The sequence below is a fragment of the Leuciscus leuciscus genome (genome assembly GCF_965113295.1).
Source record: "Leuciscus leuciscus genome assembly, chromosome: 22".
Lineage (NCBI taxonomy): Eukaryota > Metazoa > Chordata > Actinopteri > Cypriniformes > Leuciscidae > Leuciscus > Leuciscus leuciscus.
In genome coordinates this window covers 26,073,809-26,096,809 of record NC_138746.1, presented here as the reverse complement: position 1 = coordinate 26,096,809, position 23,001 = coordinate 26,073,809, and the positions used below count along the sequence as shown (strand labels likewise).

The following is a 23,001-nucleotide window of genomic DNA, read 5'->3' as shown; positions in this document are numbered from 1 at the left end:
TAATGAATGACGACTGTAGAACGCAAAAGCCGAATCCCGGACATTTTGGGCGATCTCGAAATCCCGGGCAAACTCGTCACGGAGACTCACTAGTAGCCTAGCCTTGTTGTTTTCAACTGCGCTCTCTTACCGGTAGGCGTGGCTTGGGAGTGGCCTCCTAGGGCAGCGAAGCAAGTGCATTCTGGGAGTTGTTGTCTTTCGTCCACATAAGCCAAAAATACATTTTCTGGCTTTTCTCAGTCTAGAAAGCTCCAAATTCTAAAATAATTTCACATTTCTTCTACATAAATGACCTATTTTAAATACACATTCATCTTTCCAGAGGTGAAGTATCCCTTTAACAAAGATTTGATTCTTGTTATTGATAGGCAGATGGTATTAGGGGGAGGGACATTCTCATTCTAGAAAGCATCTGATTGGTAAATAGTCTGGACACCCTCACGAGTGGAAGCTAAGTCATTAATATTTTTGGACCACTTTCCCAGTAGAGACTTCTTCTTCTAAAAGATAATTTTGTCAACATTTGTTCAACTTTTTGACCACACGGGTTAACACACATATATGGTGGGGGGAAAACACATTTTGATTGCATTGGTGCATGGTGTCTAACTTTAAAACACACATTTAAAAAACAGCTTCATTTCTGTCCTTACAAAGTAGAATCTTTCTCCTTTAGACAGGAGAGCTGAAATTAAATCTATGAGAGTGGAGCCCCAGAGGGAGAAAGAGGGGAAGTGAAGGAGAGAGGGAGAGGCTGAAGAGGAAGGATTTTGTCAGGACTTCATAAACACGTACATAGAGTGGAATAACTATGCCAGGATTAAGACTGAGGAAAAATTTCCAGAGCTGGTTTGAGTCTTACAGGCAAGCAAGAGAGAGAGAGAGAGAGAGAGAGAGAGAGAGAGAGAGAGAGAGAGAGAGAGAGAGAGAGAGAGAGAGAGAGAGAGAGACCAGAGACCCCAGTCCTTAGGTTTACAGTAAGGCCAGCCAAACAACAATGACACACTATAGTGAGAAGGTGGATTCAACTATAGGGATGAAAAAGAATAGAGAGAGACAGATATCAATAAATAATACTTAGGAAATGCATTTTGATGATCCAAAGCAGATGCTGATCTTGATGATAAGATGAAACTGAAATCAGTTTTTTATACATTACATTCAGCTTGAGGATACTTTAGCATGACTTCAGCTAAATTAAACACAGACCCTTGATAGGACGTATCCAGTATGGATTATGACAGAATGAGATAATGGAAAAAACACAAAAATGGCAGATTATATCATTCACTTGCCAGGTAAGAGTGTAAAATGACAAAAGGTTGAACAATTGGAAAAAGATGAAATGCTGGATTGGAAAAAAAGCAGGTATTGAATAGTACTGAAAAGCAACAGATGCAGAAGTCTCTGCCAAGGCAAATAAATTCAACCAAAGGTTAAAGTCAACGTTAAATGCTGCTTCCAAAACCCATCTTATCTGATGCAAGACATTCAGTGACTACGTTTACAAGTGTACCAATAATGCGATTATTTCCAATAATCAGAGTAAGGGCTAAATCGCAGTAAGATGCTTAAATGACAAAAGCAAACCTCTTCAGTCCCGTTTACATGCAATTTCCATTATTCTGATTATTGCTAAGAACATTAAAATGTGGAAGTGTGTCTCCAATGTCTCAATTTCAGTGTTTTCGACCATCAATACACTGCATTATATTCATGTCGCGCAATGCTGTCAACACTGAACTCATTTTTCTGCGGCACCACAAAAATGCGATGCCTTCTTTCCCGCCATGTTTACACATTTGCACATAACTACAGGAGCATGAAATGCATCTGTGTACGTCACAAGCACATTCACACTTTGGTCAGAGTGGAATAGATGCAAATAAACTGTTTACATGCCTGTTTATTACGATAAAAATTGGTATATGCCTCATATTTTACTGCGATTATGGTTGCTACGTTTATAAGCTTAATCGCATCAATTTGATCGAAGTATTGAGTTAACATGAGGTAAAGATTCGCCTAAATCTCATTATAATTGCATTATAAGGGTGCATGCTAACGTAGTCACTGATAAAAATGTGGTGGGACAAAATCAATCCAATGAAATAGTGACAGATAATTTCTTTCATACTGTGACATATCCGAGTGAAACAGATTATCGGAAAAGAAAATGTAGAAAAAATGTAAATCAACGTTTGTTGATTGGATGTGGGGTTTAAGCAGACTAAATAATTGGAAAAATCCTGCTTGTAACCAGAGAGAAGTTGGTGTTTTCATAAGGACAAGTTACGACATTTTGAAAACAGTTGCAAAGTACTTATTTAAAAATTAAACATGCATGGGTAAAGCGTTAATAACGTTAAAAAGATCAATTAGATGCATTAAGAAAATAGGGAGAATTTCCATTTCAATCCAACGTTAACAGACAGCGATTGAGCAGGCAAATGCAACTTCTGTTCGCGATTGTCCGTTCAGAGCATTATTACTTCTTTCTAATCTAACGTTTTGGGGTTACTGAACGTATTCTTACATGTAAAAAGAATACACACCTTTATTACACGGCTCTGTGGAATACTTGAATCTGATTGGTCAATCGCACAATCTAGTGGTATGTTATTCCCAGATAACAACTGATGAAAACAGATAACACAGGCTCATCCGGGTTACTGAATAGTAAGTAACTTACTTTTTTTTTGCTTGCTAGGAAAGTTTTTTTTCCTCGTGGAAGTTTGGTGAGCTAATAAAATATTAAAACTCAGTCAAATCAATATTTTGTGTACAGTTATTTATGTCATCCAGTATCATGGACTCGCTCTCTCGTTTCATACAAACTGCTACCATTTTGTGAATGTTTTGTACACTTTTGGACTATAAGATAACAAAAAGGTATGATTTTAAAACAGTTTAATCTCAAATCAATATCTTTATTTATGTGGCGAAATGCTGTGTAATAAGTGGCAAGACTGTACGTATCCCTTAAATGTCCGTCTAGTACTTGCCGCGCTAGCAACTGCTCTCTCGCGGAAGCTTTGCATTTAAAGAGCTAATAAAATATTTAGACTCAGATCAATATTTTGTGTCTAATTATTTACTTATGTGGCAAGTAGCCGTGTAATAAGCGGGGTAATGTACATCCAGCCAGTTTTTATCTCAGAATAAACCCCTTCAGGCTGATGAAAGACCTGATCACCCTGTCTGGGGTTTATTCTGAGATAACAACCGGCTGGATGTACATTATCCCTTACTTAAGACCCCCCAACTTTTGTTTTCACTTCCTTTGTGGGGAGGTTCCTTAATTAAGTTGGACGGAACCATATTATTCATACCCTGGCTATGCTGTTGAGAAATGTTGCAGCTGGTGTGACCGCTTTTCCTATTATGTATGACGAGAGCATGTTAATGAATAATTGTACCCTGTATACTCCATATATGTGGTTCTCTGTCATGTTTTTCCACATTGAGTTGACACAGGCACTGCTCCAGTCGTGCTTATGACATGTTTAGTGAGGACTAAAACCGTGCCAAAAGGACTTAAGAACACCTCCCATTTCAAGCAGTTTAATCTCACTGGTACATGGCAGAGTCGTCATATTTTCACAAGCTTGTGGTTAATCCGCTGTAGGCGAACAGAACAGTGAGGCTTGCTCCTCCAGATGACAGGATGATAGTGATGGCTGTTTTTCTTGGCTCTGGTGGCCAGGCTGGCGTGCACGAAGCTGATTTAGGCCCTGCCCTCTCCTCCCGGACTTGACGGCTGCCTTTAACACTGGGTGTAAAATACTGTCTGGGGATGTATTTCTGGTATGAAAGATGGATGGGAGCCTGTGCATGTGCATTTAGGCAGGGAGAGGTGAGAGAGAGGTCACTGTTCACTTTGCCGCCACAGACTTGGAGGCCATCCAGTGCAAAAGAGACAGCGGCTTTTTCTCCCCCTCTCATTCTGCTCTGCTTAGGGATGATGTGTGGAGATAAGAGGCATGAGAAAAGCACACACACGTGTTTTGAGTGAGAGCTCAGGAGGTATGCTGGCTATGGAAAGCATGAGCAGAGATGGGAATGTCTCTGTGATCTAAATGAGAGACTCGTAACTAGGACAGTTTTTTATTCACCCCATTGACCAGATCATGGTCATCAAAGAGGAAAACAAATATGAATAAACCGAATCCACCGGACAGAACTCGATCTGTATGCGCAGCGTGCTATAAAGAGCAGAAATGAGAGTGTTGTTTTCAGAGATCAGCTTTCATTGATGGACCAGCCGTGTTTGCGATTTGAATAATGCAATTTTCAATAAAGTAAACATAAATGGCCTCTTTTCTTCTGCTCAGCCCTCTTGTCCAAAGGATACGTTCAATTATTCACAAGCTTTGGGTGGGTAATGTGTAATTGATAACCTGCATGCTATTTATATTTCATTTCAAAAGGACAAATAATACCGCTGACCTCCAGCTCATGTGAATTTCTATGATGGAATATTATGGAACAAGATTAGATGCTTTTTGTTATTGAAGTCAACATGAATAAGCAATTGCGTAATGTTTTACTTCCAACAATCTATTAAAAAAAAAGTCAGGTGGGATTTTACCCAAACGGGATTGGATAGTAAAATGTTGGTTGGAGGTCAACCAACTTTGAGTGTCATTTTAGAGGTGGAGGCTGATAAAAAAAAGTATTTCAAAGATAGATAATATATTACATAAAAATATTTTTTTCATTGCAATGACATGCACTGATGGAACTGTGCGCAAAAGGGTCAGTAATGTACATTAAGTTGAAGGTATTTATGTCATTTACTCACCCTCACATGGAAGCTTGTTTCCGCCACAGAATAAAAAATAAAAAAAGGTTATTGTGACTTTTTTTCTCACAATTGTGAGTTTACATCTCGCAAATTCTTACTTTTTTATCTCATAATTATGAGATATAAACTCGTAATTGTGTAATAAAGTCAGAATTGCGTGATGCAAAATCGCAATTCTGACTTTTTTCTCATAATTCTGAGATAAAAAGTCAGAATTGAGAGATACTGTATAAACCCGCAATTGCGAGATATAAAGTAAAGATATAAAAATACTTTTTTTCCTCAGAATTGTGAGTTTGTCACACAATTTTGACTTTAAAACACGCAATTTCGATTTTATATCACGCAACTCTGAATGTAAACTCACAATTGTGAGATAAAAAGTCACAATTACCTTTTTTATTTTTTGTTCTGTGGCAGAAACAAACTCCCATACTAAACAGTTGTGGGGCAGCACTGACTTCCATAGTATGTTTTTTCTCACACTATGGAAGTCAATGGTGCCCCACAACTGTTTTGATTTCACGTTGACTTTAAAGTATACCTGGGACACATTGTCACAAATACAGCTTATAAAAGATGCGTGCATAATATTAAGGCCATACTTATAATACAAATAATGACCAAATGAAAGAAACCAATGTGTGATCATATCTATTTACTGCATGGAATACACTCAATATTTTATTAATATTATTAAGACAATGAAGCATTCACAAAGCACCAAGAGTGACATCTACAAGGGCATTGGCTGTAACAATGAACAGGTTATGCAAAGAATAAAACAATAGAGTTCAAGAAAATATTCAGAGGTGGAGAGAAAAAAACAAACAAAAAAACTATAATGTGAATTCCATCGAGATATTAGGTAACAAAATGAGAAAAGAAGATTGAAGGGAACAGAGAACAATATTTGGTGATACTGTATGATTAGAGATTGGTTAATCTGTGGCAGCTGAGAAGGCTGTTGTGATTGGTCAGAATGTATAAGGCGGTGGAGGAGGCAGAATGACAACCATTAGCCCCCATCATCATCAAGCCCTGTCACCACAGCACCCACACATATACTGCTACAAGCGTGCACGTATAGCATTAAAGTGACATTAGATTGCAACCATGGTTACATCACACTCATTGTGTATTAGAGATACAATTTATGTAAAAATAACAATTCATTAAGTGCTACTCTGCTTGCATAAAACTAACTCCTTTTGCAACAAATTTTGGCACCAAAGTTGCAAAGATCAGAGGGCTCATTTATAAAACCAGATTTAAATCCAGATTTAATCCTAAATTCAGATTTAATCCAAAAGTCCATGGATTTGATCCTGCGTAGGAACAAATTGGGATCAAGGAAGGCTGAAACTGTCATGGCAATATTCTTGTATGTACAAGTGAAAAACATGCATAATGACCTTTTTGCTGACTTAATTTTCTGAAGACTTTTAATGATACATTTGCAAAGTGAACAATAGACTAAATGAATAAATACATTGTCATGTTTACACACACACACAAAATAGCACTGTCCAAATTTTGTTGCATTGAATGACGGCAGATACCAGTTTATCACTATCTCATTTTCAGTTTTTTAATCATCGGTAATGATCATGCTTTCACATTTAGGATGACCATACGTAGGTTTCATAAATGAGGCCTCAGAGCTTTACACGTTGGCACTAAAGGAGAGCTGAAAGAATTATGATCTAAACAAAAGGATTAGTAAGTTCAAGATCATGGCTGCCCTGCCACACTCTGTAGAATAAAGTTTACTCTATCATTTATTTGTACACCTCAACATCAAACAATTATGGGTACACATTTGAGAATGTGTTAATTTCTTTACTTTCTTCTTTTTTCACTGGCTAGTTTGCAAGCAGGTTCTATACTTGACATGGTCATATGGTCAGTATTTGCTACAGTGGCTGACAAATTCCCATGGGGAAAAAGGGCAGAAAGAACATCAGACTCCTCAGTATAGAGAAGCGGTTTCAGAATTATCTAGTTGTTAACCATGAAAACAAAGACAAAGCATCCCCAGGCCATAAGCACAAGACACAGCTCATAGAAGTCTCAAAACAAGACTCCTCACTGTAATCTTTGTTGACTTCTGCAGTCCCTATTTTAAAGGCAATAAACCAGGCCTGAGTTGCTGAGAACACTGTGTTGGATTAGTTTGGTGTGTTATACTTCCCTCATAATACTTTCTCTAAACTATTAACTAAATAACGACTGCGGTTTCAAACACAGCCCCATTCCTCGCAGCACTCAATGTTCCTCAATGGAGCACTGTGTGTGTTAGCCGCTTGCTAATGCTAACTTTAGCATAGCATCCAGACTAGACAAACAATGTGCTCTCTGCTTTCAGCGCTACATATCCAAGAAAGAGGGTGATGCTGAGGATGTGGTCAGACTGGGAAGGAAGAGGAAAAATTAGAGCAAAAAGTCCCTCTCTTCTCTATTTTCACAGCACTCATCAAGAAACACAGAGTGGTCCTTTTTGCAGGTGGTAAATTTAGAGGCTAGCATATTAAATTTAGCCTGTGATTAGTGCCTGTAAGGCAGGGCAGGGTGTAACTCTGCCAGGAGAGACTCGCTCACTTTGCAGTGGCATAGAAAGTCCCAAATGACTACATGAGTTTGCCAGAGTTTTAAAAAAATCCAAAGGATTTGGTGAGGAACAGGCTGTCACTAAGCATTTAACAGCCCTCAAACCAACACCCTTGAAAATTATGCTTTCTGCCATAAATGCAGCTGTTTACATAATCTGAGCTCATTCCTGAAATGGGAAAAGAGCATCATGAATGTCTGCTGAACACCTTCAGCATCGTTGAACCTTCATGTTTGAAAATGTTCGTTTGTTTGTTTTCGTCGTAGGTTACAGTGTTGTCATCAGAAGATAACACCATGGTACTTTTTCATATACCAAATTACTCCACAGTACTTCAAAAAATACCACAGAATGTCCTAAAAAAACATGGTACATGTCCAAATGCCATGGCATTACCATGTTACCATATCCTAACAAACATGAAAAACTGGATTACACATAATAGTTGTCATATATAATCTATAAATGTTTTCTTTTTTTCTTTTTTTAAATAAAAACCTGCTTTAACCAGCCTAAGCTGGTTTTAGCTAGTTTAGGCTGGTGTGTCAGCCTGGCAAAGCTGGTCTTGAATTGGTCAATCTGGTCTCCCAGTCTGACCAGCAGAAAAGTGCCTAAAACCTGGGAGACCAACTAAAACCAGCAAACCGGCTTAGGCTGGTTTCAGATGGCTTTTCTTCAGTAGGGCAGGCTCGGGAGCAGCTGTGAAACTGCTAGCTGTGGCTAAGTGCTCATATTCTGTCTGTAGATTCAATGAAAGGTATATTATTCTCAAAGCTAAAGTCTTAAAAGCAGATGACATCATCTGACATGTACCGCTACACAGTTGACATAATATGAGCCTGTATACAGAGCATACAGTGTGCAGGGTGGAAGAAATTTTAAGATGGTTGTTTTGAGTATTCATTCAGGTCATTCAAGTGGAAAAATAGAGTGAAAGAAATGTTAAAATTAACAAAATGACTTCCTTTCAGCGACAACCGAGGCGTGTTCTGAAAGAATTTAATTGCAGTTCAAATAAATGGCTTCAAAATGGGTGCTATTCTGCCAGAAAGCTGGACACTATAATTAAGCTATTGAGCTCAATATAAATAATCAAGAGGCATGGTGGAAGATTTCTCATTCACAATAACAACCTAGAGATACACACCTTTGGTCACTGATCATCAAACACCAAAATTCTGCAAAATGTATCAGTTTTACATAATTATGCATGGCCTGACGTCTGCCTGGAACTTAAAAGTCTACCATTGCAATGCTGAACATCTGATATTAAACATGAGCATGATTTTGTTGGCCTTAATTAAAATTTGTGTAAAGCCAAGAACATCAAAAGTATAGAGTTTTATAACCATGTTGTTTACAGTGTTCAGGGAATCTCAATCACTAGTGCACACAATTATGACAAGGGAAGCATAGCTGCATGCTTCATAATGAATAAAAGTACAACATTATCAAGTGAAACCAACCACACTTTATAACAGAACTGGACATCAATCCTACAAACAAAATATATACGCAGTGATGGCATTTGTGTTCCAACAATATCTAAAGGGAAAATAATCTTAGAGGTATCTATACAAGTTTTACAGAGGACTTTCTTGGTCCATTTCCGGTTGTTGCATATAGAACCATGTTAGCTAAAATATAGCTTTGAGCAAATACCATATGCACAGGCAAGGTAAGAGATACTTGACACTAACATAAACTTCGGGTGACTCGTGCTGGGAAAATGGAGGATAAACTGACATCCTATGAATAAGGTAAAAAAAAACAAAAAACATACAACCAATCTGTTTATATGCATGTACTTGAGTCTTTAAGTCATTGTGTGGTACGCAAACAATTAAAGTGCCCTATGTCATTTTAGACTGTCAATGATAAAAATGGAAAATAGTCAAATACATTGTTTAAAACAAGAATTATGTTGGGATATGACACTACAGGAGGGCCCAGTTTTAAATAATCTGTCCTTTCTATCATATGGCACATGGTGCACTGTGCCTGTGTTCCCACTCTAGGGCCACTGGGTAAAAGGAAAAGGTAGCTTTTTGCATATAGTAGCTCCTTCCTCCTCACGCAATTAATTCATGCCTTTCACTTCTGTCTGCCTTGATTTAAAAAATAAAACATGCTTAGTTCTGAGAAGTGCATGTATAACTGTGATTCAGTCCATGTACACAAGGCTTAACAAGTGCTGTCTCAGGGAACTTGACACTTGTTGGAGGGTGCTGTAAAGTATCTTGAAGCTATTGCTGATAAATTAGCCATTAGTTAGCAAATAGTCATATAGTTAACGTGTCTAGATGTTTAACATTAAGTTTTAGAGAGTAGCAGATATTCAGGTATCAAGAGTTCCAAGATTATTTGATGAATATATTTTAATCACCGGACTAAGCTAATATAGATTTCATCCATTTGCCTCACAAATGAGGCTAATTAATGTAACAACACTCAGTTTTACTGCTCAAAATAGTGTAAAACACTAGAAGATAAAATGCAGGAGGCATGCTAGTGAAGATCTACTGGATATAAGGTCATTTGAAAAAGAGCAGAGAGAATAAGACCATCTCATTCCCAGCATGCTCAACACTTCAGCACATAAGCTAGCTTGACAGAATGTACTGCATTGAAACATATGTATGGATTCCACGTGTAGTATTAGCAGGAAAAAACTGCCGGAAGTTCATAACATCCCCTTTTGCCTTGTATCTAAAGCCAGCAGTATGATTGATAATATGAGACACAGACTCCTCTGGCGGTAAAGCTCTTGCCCACACTTCTGCCTCTCTCGGCACGGAACCAGACCTCATTTGACCTTGAATGGCGGCTCTCTCTCTAGCCAGCGCACACGGACTTTCTGTTTGTAGTGATACTCCTTGAGGAAGTCCTGCATGGTTGGAGGCAGTGGCAAGGCACCAATGCCATCGTAGGTGGTGCGTCTGCAGATGGCGGCTCGCGCCAGGTGCTGAAGGCTGAAAGGGAAAGTCCGGTGTAAGGGAGCAGTGAGCAGGGGCTCAAAGAACATACAGGCACTGGGGTCTTTATAGTGCTCAAGCAGGCCTGTTACCGTGGAGGAGTGGAAGACACAGGGGTCATGCGCATCAAAACTAAAGTTGTGATTCCATTGTTCAATGCGTGCATGCAGCGACCGATTGTAGCGTCGAAAACTAACAGAGAACAAGTAGTCCTCCTGTGCAGAGTCACGTAGCAGGAAGGTTCCTTCTGGTCGTCCGTCCAGCAGTGCCTCTGCTTGGTACCGGTCCATCACCCCCCAATAGCAAGGAAGTGACGTTATGGCCTGTAGGTCAGGAACCAAACAATGGATATAGTCAATCTGTGTGTGAACCTTCCAAGGCCCTGGCTGTCTGGAGCAGTGAGTGTCTCCAGAGGCATGCCTCTGCTTGGGCCTTCGTGTCTGTAAGCAAAGGGTAGTTGAGTCCTCCTCAGAGTCACAGTCAACAGTGTGAGATGGCACTGCCAAACTCGCTGCAACTTGTGCTGCAATTCCCGATAACCCCCCAGAAATGGAGGAGACTGTTCCCAGGCTTCTGCCCTCCACAAGTCCTTCCCCAACAACAGGAGCCATCTTTGGTCCCAGTTTATAGAGGGTAGAGGTCTGTGAAGTTGCCTCCAGTGTATGGATCTGTGCATTTGGAGGGGGATCCACTCCTTCCTCTATGCTAAGTCTACGTCGTTCACGCAGTCTCTCCTCCTCGTCCTCAGGGGAAGAATGTGCTGAATCAAATGCATCCAAAAGAGCAGTTGAGGAATGAGGGCTGACTGGTGCTGTATGTTGCTTAATTAAGTGCCACTTGTTGGCCAGATCCGAACCCGGTGGGAAAGGGCATGTTTCAAGCATCAGTTCCGTCAGGTGGATCTTACGTTTGGAGGACACCTGACCTTTGGCTGACTGAGAGCGGCGGTGCGTGGTGAGAGGAAGGCACAAGCCTACGGTGTCTCGAAGTCGCTGCCGCAGAGAACGGGTGCTAAGGCTGCGCCCACTGCTGCCAGCTCCTACAGAATCATTAATCTCTTGGATGGAGCTAACTCCATAACGGCGCTCCCTCCTGGCTGTACTTCCTCTTGAGCGTCCCATTCGCCTGTCACCCTCAAGTGAACTTTGTGTTTTAGTTGAGCAAGAATGTTTCTTTTTACCTCCCCAGGGAGCATGACGTGAGTAGGAGTCCCTACGCACAAGGGGGCCCCTCCTTGCATCATCGCTCTCTTTGTCAATGGAGATTTCTACTATCTGGGGAATATCTGCCACACAGTTATGGCCTCTGCGTCTTCCAGTAACCAGTGGGAGTGGTGACAAAGTCCGTGAGGGTGTGGAAGACCTAGTTTCATAGGGTTCTGCATGTGCTCCCCTGCCCAAGTCCACCACACAGTGAACACAATCTAAGTCCTGGCTACACAGATTGGACTCTGTGCCATCCTTGTGGAAGAGGGCTTGGCATCTACTCCTGAGGTTACCCCACATCTTGCCCACTTTCTCCATAGATTGGAGACAACCTATCAGGGAAACAAAAAAATAACAATGAAAATCTTTTCGCTTTTCATACATAAGAGCAGCGACTGTGTAAACTACAGAAAAAAAAAAAGGAAAAAAAATGGACAAAAGAAATACGTGACATTTTTGTGCGCACTGGATGGGAGATGGTCTATAAAGGTACATTCCTAGGGCACTGAAATGTTAGAATAGTATTTAAAACTGTAAGCTGAGGTTATCTGATAAGATTGTAGTTTAAAAAAAAAAGTTGTACGATACATATTAGACAGATAAAACAGCACTAAAACGTGTTAAGTGTGTGAGCACAAATAATGTGTGCATAATGTTATACACAAAGAGCATGTGTATAGTGGCTGGGTGCTGGAGTGGTACAGTTAGCACAGAGTTGCCAGGCAGACATGCATTGACACAAGGCCATGGCTATAAATGAACTGAGGGATCTGCTCACAGCTGATCTGCTGGTATGTACTGTACTGTATTACTGAGCCAGTCTGGACCTGACCAAGAACTTTCACTGTCATGGTAGCAGACAGACAGACAGACAGACAGAAACACACAGACACACACAGACACTAGAGAGAGGTAAAGACAAGACAGAAGTATAGATAGGGGGAACACTGACATAGAACATGTAGGCAGACACAAAAACGGCCTGTCTGAGAGGTGGTTACTGTTCCCTTTTTGTCATAAAGAAAAAGTGCTGATCTTGCTTAAAACACTGTGGTTGTACTGCACAAATTATGCTAAATTGAGGCCACCGGCAGATCATGCTCAGATCTCCACATTATAAGAGGAGACCACACGTATCATCTTCACAGAGGAAAATATATGGTTGACTAGTCTAATGCCAATATAATACATATGAAATTAAAATGAAAACTTAATATTTGAACAGACCTTGCAATAAACCTCAGAGAAACTCCAAAATAATCTGAAAAGACTAAATACTATGGGATTTCGTAATTCTCATATCCAAATCATACCAACACTAGAAGCTACATTTATCTCCGTGTATATACTAGTAGTCAACTGATACTGGATTTTTTGAATGCCAATGCAGATATCTTAAGAGAGTAGGGTGGCCAATGGCCAATATATATATAATTTATACTTATTTTACTTATGTATTAAATTATTTGAAAATTAATTTTTAAAATCTGTAAGAAAACAGACTTATTCTTCGGGTGTCAACGTCTTGATTTTGTAATCCCAGTACAGTATTTTTCACAAATAAAGACATTGTAAAAAATATTAATAAAAAGGAAGTAAACGCAAGTAGGTTTGTGCGCACTGGGTATCATATTTCTTTAAATAAAGACACTAATTTTACATACAGCACACAGTGAAAACGACTGGAATATGATATAATAGGAAACTGGACAGTGCAGCATAGTTTGAAATCAAGGTTTAATGTTTGTCTATGGTGCGTGTCCAGTAACAGCTGAGCTCTCCTGTCCGCATTCAAACCGCACGGACCGTTATGCACAGCACGCACGTTTTTATGCAATCTACACATGCACAGTTCAGAAGATTTCATGGCTGGAATCTGCAAGGTTTGTAAAATGAAAGGTTTATTATACATTAAAAGATTTGTTTAAATTATATAAATGTGTATTTGCTAAATGTCAACGATAAATGAATAAGTATTGTAGTGTTTGTCTTTCTATTACTAATAATATAAAAAATAAATTTGTATACCGCCTACTTTGTGTTACAGTTCTATAACAAGATAGAAGATGAGGGTGTTCTTAGCGCTGTCAAGATAAAAGTCCCGCTTCAACAAATCAGCCAAATGGAAAAACGTATCGGCTAATACCGATATTTAAAAACAGCCAAAATATCGGCAATGGTGATATATTGATTGACCACTAGTATATACTGTGCATTTCTTTACTAGGGCACACAAATAAAACCACAAAGATGAGCAGTGAAAATATACTCCTATCATTTTGCTCTCAGAGCATCATGAGTCATGACAGTACAGCTCCGTCTTAAATGGCGCACTTAATGTGGACTTGCAGTCTCGTGGCCTTCGTTCTCTCATGCACACGTGAAGTCCAAAGGACTGCATGGTGTCCCGTTTGTCATCTACTGATTCAGAAGGGTGCTCGCAAACTGCGGTCGACCGATAAGAGACACATTTTAATTGATCAATATTATAGACAATTTTACACAGTATTCACCAAAAAAAAAAACCTGAAAACAGAAAAATGTAAAACCCATAAACAAAGCCATTGGAGTATTGCAAGAAACAACACTCAATGATCTCATAGAAATCTCAAATTTGGGACAAGGCCAATGTCAGTTAACTGGCTGAACTTAATATTCCTTATTAGGTTCTGGGACAGTAGTCAGTAGAAGTATCAAACAGTATTTAACATGGTGTAAACATTCTGTTCAATCACATTTGCAGTACACAACAAAAAATTGGTTGGAGTATGCAAAAATATCCATGTTATTTATTTTATGTACAGCATTTATGACATTGCATTCTTAACTAATGCATTACAACTTACTAACTTAACTGCATTACATAAGCTGAATTGCTTCATGTTAAATCAACCATATATTGATTTCATTATTTAAAACGCCCGCCAAGCAGATCCTGAAAGTCTAAATAGCACTCTCACTGTGCACTGTACAACTGCAAAAGTTCTTAGTTTAAAGGGCATTACCAGAGTCCAGTTTGGCATCAGGTGTTTTCATATTTAAGAGGTGGTGCTGCTTCCCTTTACTACAGGACGTAACTTCAAACAATACCACCCTACCCAGAATTAAGAATGACCAAAGTACCAGGACCAATGCACAAGCAATCACACAGCCTACAAAATAGTTTTTCAAATGCATCATCTTCAAACATATTTTATTCTTCACATAATAATTTAATAAAGACACCAAATCTCTTACATTATCTGCCAACATTCTAAATTAAATCATATTATGGGCAAATTACTAATGTATCTAAACTGTTTGGTACATGTTAAGCCTATGTAAAACATGAAAAATATGCCAATGAAGAGCAGTAGGATGTTGCGGAGAGAGTTATATAAGAGTGAAGAAACACTTACACACTGAGATGGGGCCATCTAATGATCCAGCGCTACAAACATCAATGTTCTAAGCAATTCCAACTATCCAGCTTCACTGCAGCAACAATTATAAACGTTTTATTGAGTGTGCATCTATTTTTTACAGTCTATGGTGTGCATGTGCTGAGAAGTTGATCTTGATCAAACACACATTAAATCAACAATTTCACATTTACTGTTGCTGATCGCTAGCCAAAAAAAAACATTGCACCCGAAGAGTAATGTTCACATAACACTCCAAATACGATGTGATGAGACATGGGCTCTTTTATTTCACACGCTCTGCCCTTTCAGCCTCCAGGTACATCTCTAATGAACTGCAATACCAGACGCATCGGCTTTGTCTTTTTCCACGTGAGTTGGCATAATTTTTTCCTTGACTATGCAAATCACTTTCACAAAAACAAACAGGTCTGGCTTCCAAGAACGAATGCACAGAGAGGATATTCTCTCCAAACATTGTTCCTGGGCTGAAAAAAAGGTTGAAGAACATTTCTGAGCATGTCTTTATTTACAGACACTACTTGAAAACCTGAAGAGGGATAGTTTGAAAAAATAAACATTTTGCAATTTACCCAACCTCATGTCATTATGACTAATCTGTATGATAAATTTTTTTCCCTATGAAACAAAGGTGATATACGTCAGAATGTCTAAGCTTATGGTTTCCATACAATGAAAGTGAATGCAAATAAATTATAGTTATGCAAAGAAATTTCAGCAACCGAAGATATGCGGCCAGGACAGCAAAGGGGGCAAAAAAGAAAAGAAAAGCCAAAATAGTCTTGGAGGGCCAAAACCATTGACCAAAACACTGATGTTTAACGACAAATTTTCAATGACAAATTTTTGACTGCATCTATTTCATGCACACATTAGCTGCGTTTAAACACCTTAATCGATCCGATTGAGCTCGATCCGAATGAAATTTCGATCGGATTGAAAGGGGTGGTTTATCCCTTTTGTAATCCGATCGAGAGAACATGTAAACACTTGGTCGGATTGAAAACCGAAACTGAAAGGACTGCGCGTGTGCGATGACGTTAACTAGCGTAATGACGTATGACGCGCGGAACGAGCTGTTCTTCCTGTTGAATAAAGTGTCATATTTACATTTATGCATTTGGCAGACGCTTTTATCCAAAGCGACTTACATTGCATTCAAGGAACACATTTTACATTTTGTCATGTCCTTGCTCTCCCTGGGAATTGAACCCATGACCTTGGCGTTGCTAGCGCCAATGCTCTACTGTTTGAGCTACAGGAAGGCCTATTATTAATAAGTTAACCGTCATTCTAAAATTCTCATTTCATTCGCACGTCTGTGAAGTGAAGCAGGACAACGTCCCACCAGTCCTTGTTTTGGATTGTCATCCACAGACGACTGGTTTTGGCCGCTGGGAGGGGCATTTTTACTGCGTGATAAGCAGCACGGCAAAACGGTTAATATGCTCTAAATTATGACCAGAGACGAATTAATATTACGTCTGCTGTTTAAAACAAATAAAGAACCAATAGAGGATAATATTTATGCGCGGAAAGCGAGAAACTCTGTATATTCGTGCAGTGTGCGCATGTCAAAACATCAGATCCGATTTGAAACTTGTGACATATAAACGCGCACATCAATCCGATTACTTTATTTATCAGTCATGTAAACACCTTGTTCGGATTCATCAATCGGATTGATTTCATTCCGATTGTATCCATGTAAACGTAGCTAATAATGTGAATAAATTAGACCAGATTAAATCAGATGAACCAAAAATATCAGCAGTGTGGACACACTTAATGCCAAAGCTAAAGTAGCAATATGTAACATTTGTTCAGGAGGTGGCTCATTGCCAAAGAACTTTACTGAGTTTAAATTTTTCATCTGAGAACACACCACCCTGGACAGCATACCATGTTCAATTACCAATTATATTTCAGTTTCAGTAAAAATAAATTGGAGATATAAACTGCCATTTATTTTCACTGTACTGACAAAAGTTCAAGCACTCTGCCTAAGGTCTTGTTTGTGTTTCACAGACGAAAAATGTAGATAATAAAAAGGTTGGAATGACTTAGGGAGAGTAAATGATGATGATGAAATGGTATCATTTTTATGTGAACTATTGAGATAAAATGACATTTTCTTCTATTGCTTTAAAGGGGTCATGAACTGCATTTATGATGTTCTCTGAGGTCCCCTTATAATGTTATCAAGATTTTGACATAAAATAAACATCCTAATTTAGAAGTAATAAGCTATTCTATCCTGTTTTTGACCCTCTCTTTCAAACACTCAGTTTTGATTGAGTGACATTCAAGACTTGGAAGTAAATGCCCACTGCTATGATTGTGTAATAGTTTTATATATTAAAATTATGTCAACGTCCCCACCATTACACATGTGGAATTGATTTGAAAACTTCTGATGTTGAAAAATATCTCATTACATAGTTGAAACCTTTTTCAACAATGTGAAACATTTTTGTGGCTTACATATGCTTTATCTACAATCATAGTTGACAGGATAAATTTCAACATTTCGTGTAAACGGAATTATGAATGAATATGTACCATTGTTTGTCGCACTGTTGTTCTTATAGGCTATACCTATATAAATGATGACTTGACTATTCATCATTCATCCTTTTCCATAAAGTGAAAAATATGTACATTGTCATTTACAGTGTCATGTTTTAAATAAAATGTGTTGTAATGTCTTACTGATGACAAAACAGAAAATGTCGCTCACTGAAGCGTTTATTCAGGATTACAGCGAGATCAAAACAATAACAAAAGCAGCGTTTTCCATGTGTTCTTCCACATCTGGGAATCCACCGTATTAACCCATTAAACGCAGAAGCAAAGGAAAGAACAGCAAATCACAACTATCGTCAGAACTATTCACAGTTTGACTGCAGTGCTACCGTATAAATACTCAGTACATATCAAATAATCTGTATTGGACAAAGCAATAGTGACACATGGTAAAAATACTGTTACTCACACTTGTGTTGCAACATTGCTGTCGGATCTAATGTAGTCATCATTGCATGTTTTTTTTTCTTGTTTAAAAATAAATCCACAGTAAAATTAAGTGAACAAACGAACAGTGTCTTACTGACGCGATCTGGAACTTTGTTAAAATAAAGTTCATCCACACTTTTTCTTAATGTTAGGATCACAAGGATGGCAATGCAAAGACAGCGTTTTCCCACAACTTGGCACTGGAAAAATTGTAATCCTCAGAGGCATCTCTATCGTTTTGTTGCTGGAGTAATCCTGTGTTTGTGCCTGTCTCGTATTTACTACACTGTAAACCCTAAAGCTCAAATTAATTAAGTGGTCTGAGTAGGACAAACTTAAATTAAACTAATTTGTTTAGTCAAATTAACTTCTGTGAGCATTTAGCACTTTCTTTTTCTTTCAAGTTCAGAGAACTGATATATTATTTTAAGTACACAACTGTTTCATTGTTTTGAGTTTTATACAATTATTTCTTTTAATTTAGACAAACTTAAGTTTAACTGAAACTGGGCTGGGATTTCTATTTCCCAGCATGCTTTGCCCATGGCACTCGAAAGGGAGAGTAAATGCTAAAAATAAGTAATATAATGGTTTTGGGGTTGTTGTTTTTTTTTGCAAGATTAATGTTAAGTAAGAGATTTAGTAATGATTAATGTTTTGTTATGCTAATTAAGAAGAATTTCTGTTAGGAGGGTTACCATCCTGGTGACAAGTGGTGTATGCGGCTTGGTCTGAGAACAAGATTATTAAAAGCTTTAAAATGCGGTACTCATACCATGCAATTGTTAACATAATCAAATTAGCAACTTAGCATTTATTAATGAAAATTTTAAGTTAAACGTATGAATTAGTATACTCAAACATTTCGAGATAAGAACAGGTAAAAGGTCTGAATACAAAAAAATATGCTAGTTCTGCTTAGTTACACTTTTACTTTCTTAACGTAAAAATTGAGGCAACTGATTGCCTTAATTTTTTTGCGTTTTGCCAATTTACTGTAGTGTACTACATGACATGCGTGAATCGGTGGGCGGGGCTAAAGAGGCAATGATGTAGAAATAGGCGTTAATTTCCTTCTACAGAGGTGGTGTTTCGTCGCACTATTATGTCATAATGTGACAGAATCCAAAATTTTTGGACAAACAAGGAAATTTCGAATTTTGAAACTTACAGGCTATTTTTTACAGTACAATGACCTCTTACATGTCCAAAGATCAAGAAAAAAATTCTCAATTCATGACCCCTTTACGAACATTAGACAGGAACACAACTGTTGTGATCTTCTTTCTGCTAATAAATGAGTGCAAAGATGATGCACAATCAGAACAGTTTGATAACCCTCACTTCTGTGACTGTGCATGCCGTTCTGAAGTTCTCTTTAGAAGCCTGTTCTCCAGACTCCTAATTAGACAGTCAAATAGAGACAGTCTGTCTTCTCTCAGAAACTATTCTGATCCAACTCTCTCTCGAATGAGAAAACGCAGAAAAGGATGAAAGTTCCCCAAAATGAACAAGGCCAGAGCTCAAGAACATGCCATTATCAGACCAGCAGTTCAGAATATGAAACTCCTCTCGTGTAGATCTCCTGCGTAAAGGCACTTCAATTTGTTGGTGTGGGTCATGAATGCATGGATGAAGTGCCAGTGTGAATGAGTGTTATGAGCTCAGCAGCTCATCTACCCTTCTACGTTCGAAATCCGGTTATTGTGTATCCGATTGCAGTCTGATCTAAAATTATTGACTGTCCAACATTGTGTATAGCAACTGTTCAGATCTGATTTGTGTGTCCATGCCGCTCTTTCATTTTCCGCAATATCTGCATTAGTTTCTACGGCAATGATCGGATTTCAATCGGATAAGCACAAAAAATGGATTTTGACTGATCTCCTGAACATAGCCAAAGAAGATGCTGAAGTATTCCAAAGAATTGACCCAAAATAAGTTTACTGATTATATATGCTAATGCTATTTTGAAAGTAAAACCTTATACATGGATGGGCTGAATGTATTGCAATGTGTGGGAAGAGCAAAGAAGAAGTGTCGAGCAAGACTGAGAAAGGGAGGAAAAAGGGTGTTAAACTACAGACATGACAAAACACAAAGAAACATTATATTCAGAGAAAATGTAGAACAGAAATCTATAAGGACCTCATGAAGCTATAGCTGAGCTGTGTGTTTCACTCTAAAGAGAAAAAACTGGACAGATAACGTTAGACTACGACTGTTAAGGAGCCCCATATTAAACCCAGAAAATATCCTCTGCAATTTTCTCTCAGTTCGACACGCCTATTCTCATGGGGTCCAGATGAGTGGCCTGGCTTTTGGACAACATTAAAGGGGCGGAAGTGCGTTTTCTTTTGAGAGGAGATTTTTTTTTAAAGGAATAGTTATTTGCAGACCATTACGCACAGAGACAAAGGCTCAGATAGGTTTATTGCGACAGAAAACCCTGATTAACCTTATTAACAAATGAAATAATTGAACAAATGACAGTTGATTCTGAGTGCCACACAATAAAGCAAAAGAGAAATTAATACACAGATCAACCACTCTTCTTAAAATATAAGGGGAACTACGTGGGATATTTGTCCTTATAAAAATGATCTGCCATAATGTCCATCTAAAACAAATGCAAAAAGATGATTAAAAATGTGGGGAAAAGTTAAAGAAATGGTGACCAGTCACAAGCCATTAAATACTTTTCCTTATAGAGTCCTATACATTTCCACCTAACATCTTGAAGGTGGACACGTTGTAACTACCCATAACTAGGACTCAAGTGATATCAGTAAGCTACAAACTAGATGCTGCTGAGAATGATAAGAAACTGAACCACCTGACTGCTCTTAAGTAGATCCGTCACTAGCTCTTAAAGGGATAGTTCACACAGAAATGAAAATTCTGTCATTAATTACTCGCACTCATGTCGTTCCAAACCCATAAGACTTTTGTTCATCTTCAGAACACAAATGACGATCTTTTTGATGAAATCTGTGAGCTTTCTGTCCCTCCATAGACAGCTACGCAACTACCACTTTGTTGCAACAAAGTTCATAGAGATCGTAAGACTAATCCATATGAATAGAGCAGTTTGGTAAAAAAAAATTGTTGAAGAGACACGATTGCTTTTATATGATGAACAGATTTCATTTAGGCTTTTATTCACATAAACATTCAACAACGCACACATCAGTTGTGGTAAACAGAAGCTCAAGCATGTTCGCTTGACACGTGAGAACCAATGAGGATCACTCTCATACATTATGCAGTTTGAGCTTCCGAAGAACCAATGAGGTTTGTTCTCGCCCATCAAGCAGGTTCGGTTGAGCTTCTGTTTATGGTCGCTGATCAATGTTTATATGTGAATAAAAGCCTAAATTCAATCCGTTCATCATAAAAAGAAGTTAATTATCTTCAGAAAATTTTGACTAAACCACTCAATCCATATAGATTAGTTTTACAATCTCTTTATGAAATTTTTGAGGTGACAAAGTGGTAGTTGCGTAGCTTTCTATGGAGGGACAGAAAACTCAGATTTCGTCAAAAAGATATTCATTTGTGTTTCGAAGATGAACAAGAGATTTGGAACGACATGAGGGCGAGTCGTTAATGATAGAATTTTCCTTTTTGGGTGAACTAACCCTTTAAATTGTCGGTGGAGAACAATTGCAAATGTTGTAAAAGGTATAGTATAGATTGCCCTCAGTGCGTAACAAAATATCGTTGCTCACTTTATTCAACGCATAAGGATCTATAACACTCAGCATCACTTTGGTGAATTAAATCTCTTTTAGAGTATTTTAACTGGTGCCCAGGTATCGAGTGAATGAGCTGAGCAACGTGGAGAGGGAGCGCACGGAAGAGAGGGAGAGAGAGGGGGAGAGAGAGGGAGAGGGAGAGGGAGAGAGAGAGGGAGAAAGGGAGCGAGAGAGAGAGAGAGAGAGAGACACACGGGAGGATGTTGGAATGTTACATTGTAACATTCGTAGAGGGGCAACATGCAAAACGAGCGGTGACATCACACGCGTTCCGTTACATTAAATCGCGCATGAAAAATAAAGCGTGTTAAAATGCGCAAAGCATTGCAATCCAGAGAATGCATAACGCAAATTGGCGTACTTACCTCTTTAATTTGTGAATATTACTTCGCAGCCTTCTTTTGTCTACAAAAGAAGGCTGTTAAAGCTGTTAGACTCGCTACTGTCCCATATAGCCTACGCTCAGCCCTGGCGAATAAAACACGAGCGAAGAAGCAGAAGTGCTCATTCCCGAGGTTTGCTTTTAAAAAGCAGGAGAACAACCGAATCCCGCATCATTCTGGTCGGTTGGAACGGCAGCATAATCCAAGGCCAATCTCCGATCCACTGAACCCATACTTCTGCTTGACAAGCCGAACAAACGCGTGAAGAACAGGCCGACAGCGCGAGCTTGCAGGCGAGCTGAGACTGTAGTGAGACGCAGGGCGAGAACGCACTTCCGACGGATGGGGGAGTGACGAGCATGGGGTCCAACCAATGAGAGTGCAGTTCGTGAGAGCGTTGCCTCGGTTGCCACCCTGAAAACGTGGAGACCCGAGATAATGCATGAGTGCCAAGGGATGAATGATTAATGATTATAGTCAATCAGACAAAGTAGCCATCTGTTGCCTTTAACCGCACAGTGTGTGTGTATTGCTTATCAATAGGAGAGTGATTCATGCCGTCATTAATTCTTAAAAGGAAACGTTGACAATATCACAAAAAATAATGAATGTAGCCTAATGAATTATAAATGTGATATAGGCCTATATATATATATATATATATATATATATATATATATATATATATATATATATATATATATATAAGCTAATAATAATAATAAAATATACAAATAGTTTAGTTATATAAAATAAAAATGATTTGCTGAAGCACTGAAACAAATATCGCTATCTATCTATCTATCTATCTATCTATCTATCTAT

At 38.5% G+C, this 23,001-nt stretch overlaps 1 protein-coding gene across 1 annotated transcript; it reads right to left on the bottom strand.

The window, feature by feature from the left end:
* Positions 1 to 5,450: 5,450 nt before the first annotated feature.
* socs5b (suppressor of cytokine signaling 5b) lies at positions 5,451 to 22,511 on the bottom strand. The gene is made up of 2 exons (XM_082154486.1): positions 22,159 to 22,511; positions 5,451 to 11,930 (listed from the first exon to the last, which is right to left on the bottom strand). Exon 2 carries the CDS (start codon positions 11,914 to 11,916, stop codon positions 10,225 to 10,227), a length of 1,692 nt encoding a protein of 563 aa, XP_082010612.1. The 5' UTR covers positions 11,917 to 11,930; positions 22,159 to 22,511; the 3' UTR covers positions 5,451 to 10,224.
* Between the last annotated feature and the right edge of the window lie 490 nt (positions 22,512 to 23,001).

Excerpts from the sequence above, each read along its gene's own strand:
- socs5b (XM_082154486.1), bottom strand. The coding sequence starts at position 11,916 with ATGGAGAAAGTGGGCAAGATGTGGGGTAACCTCAGGAGTAGATGCCAA.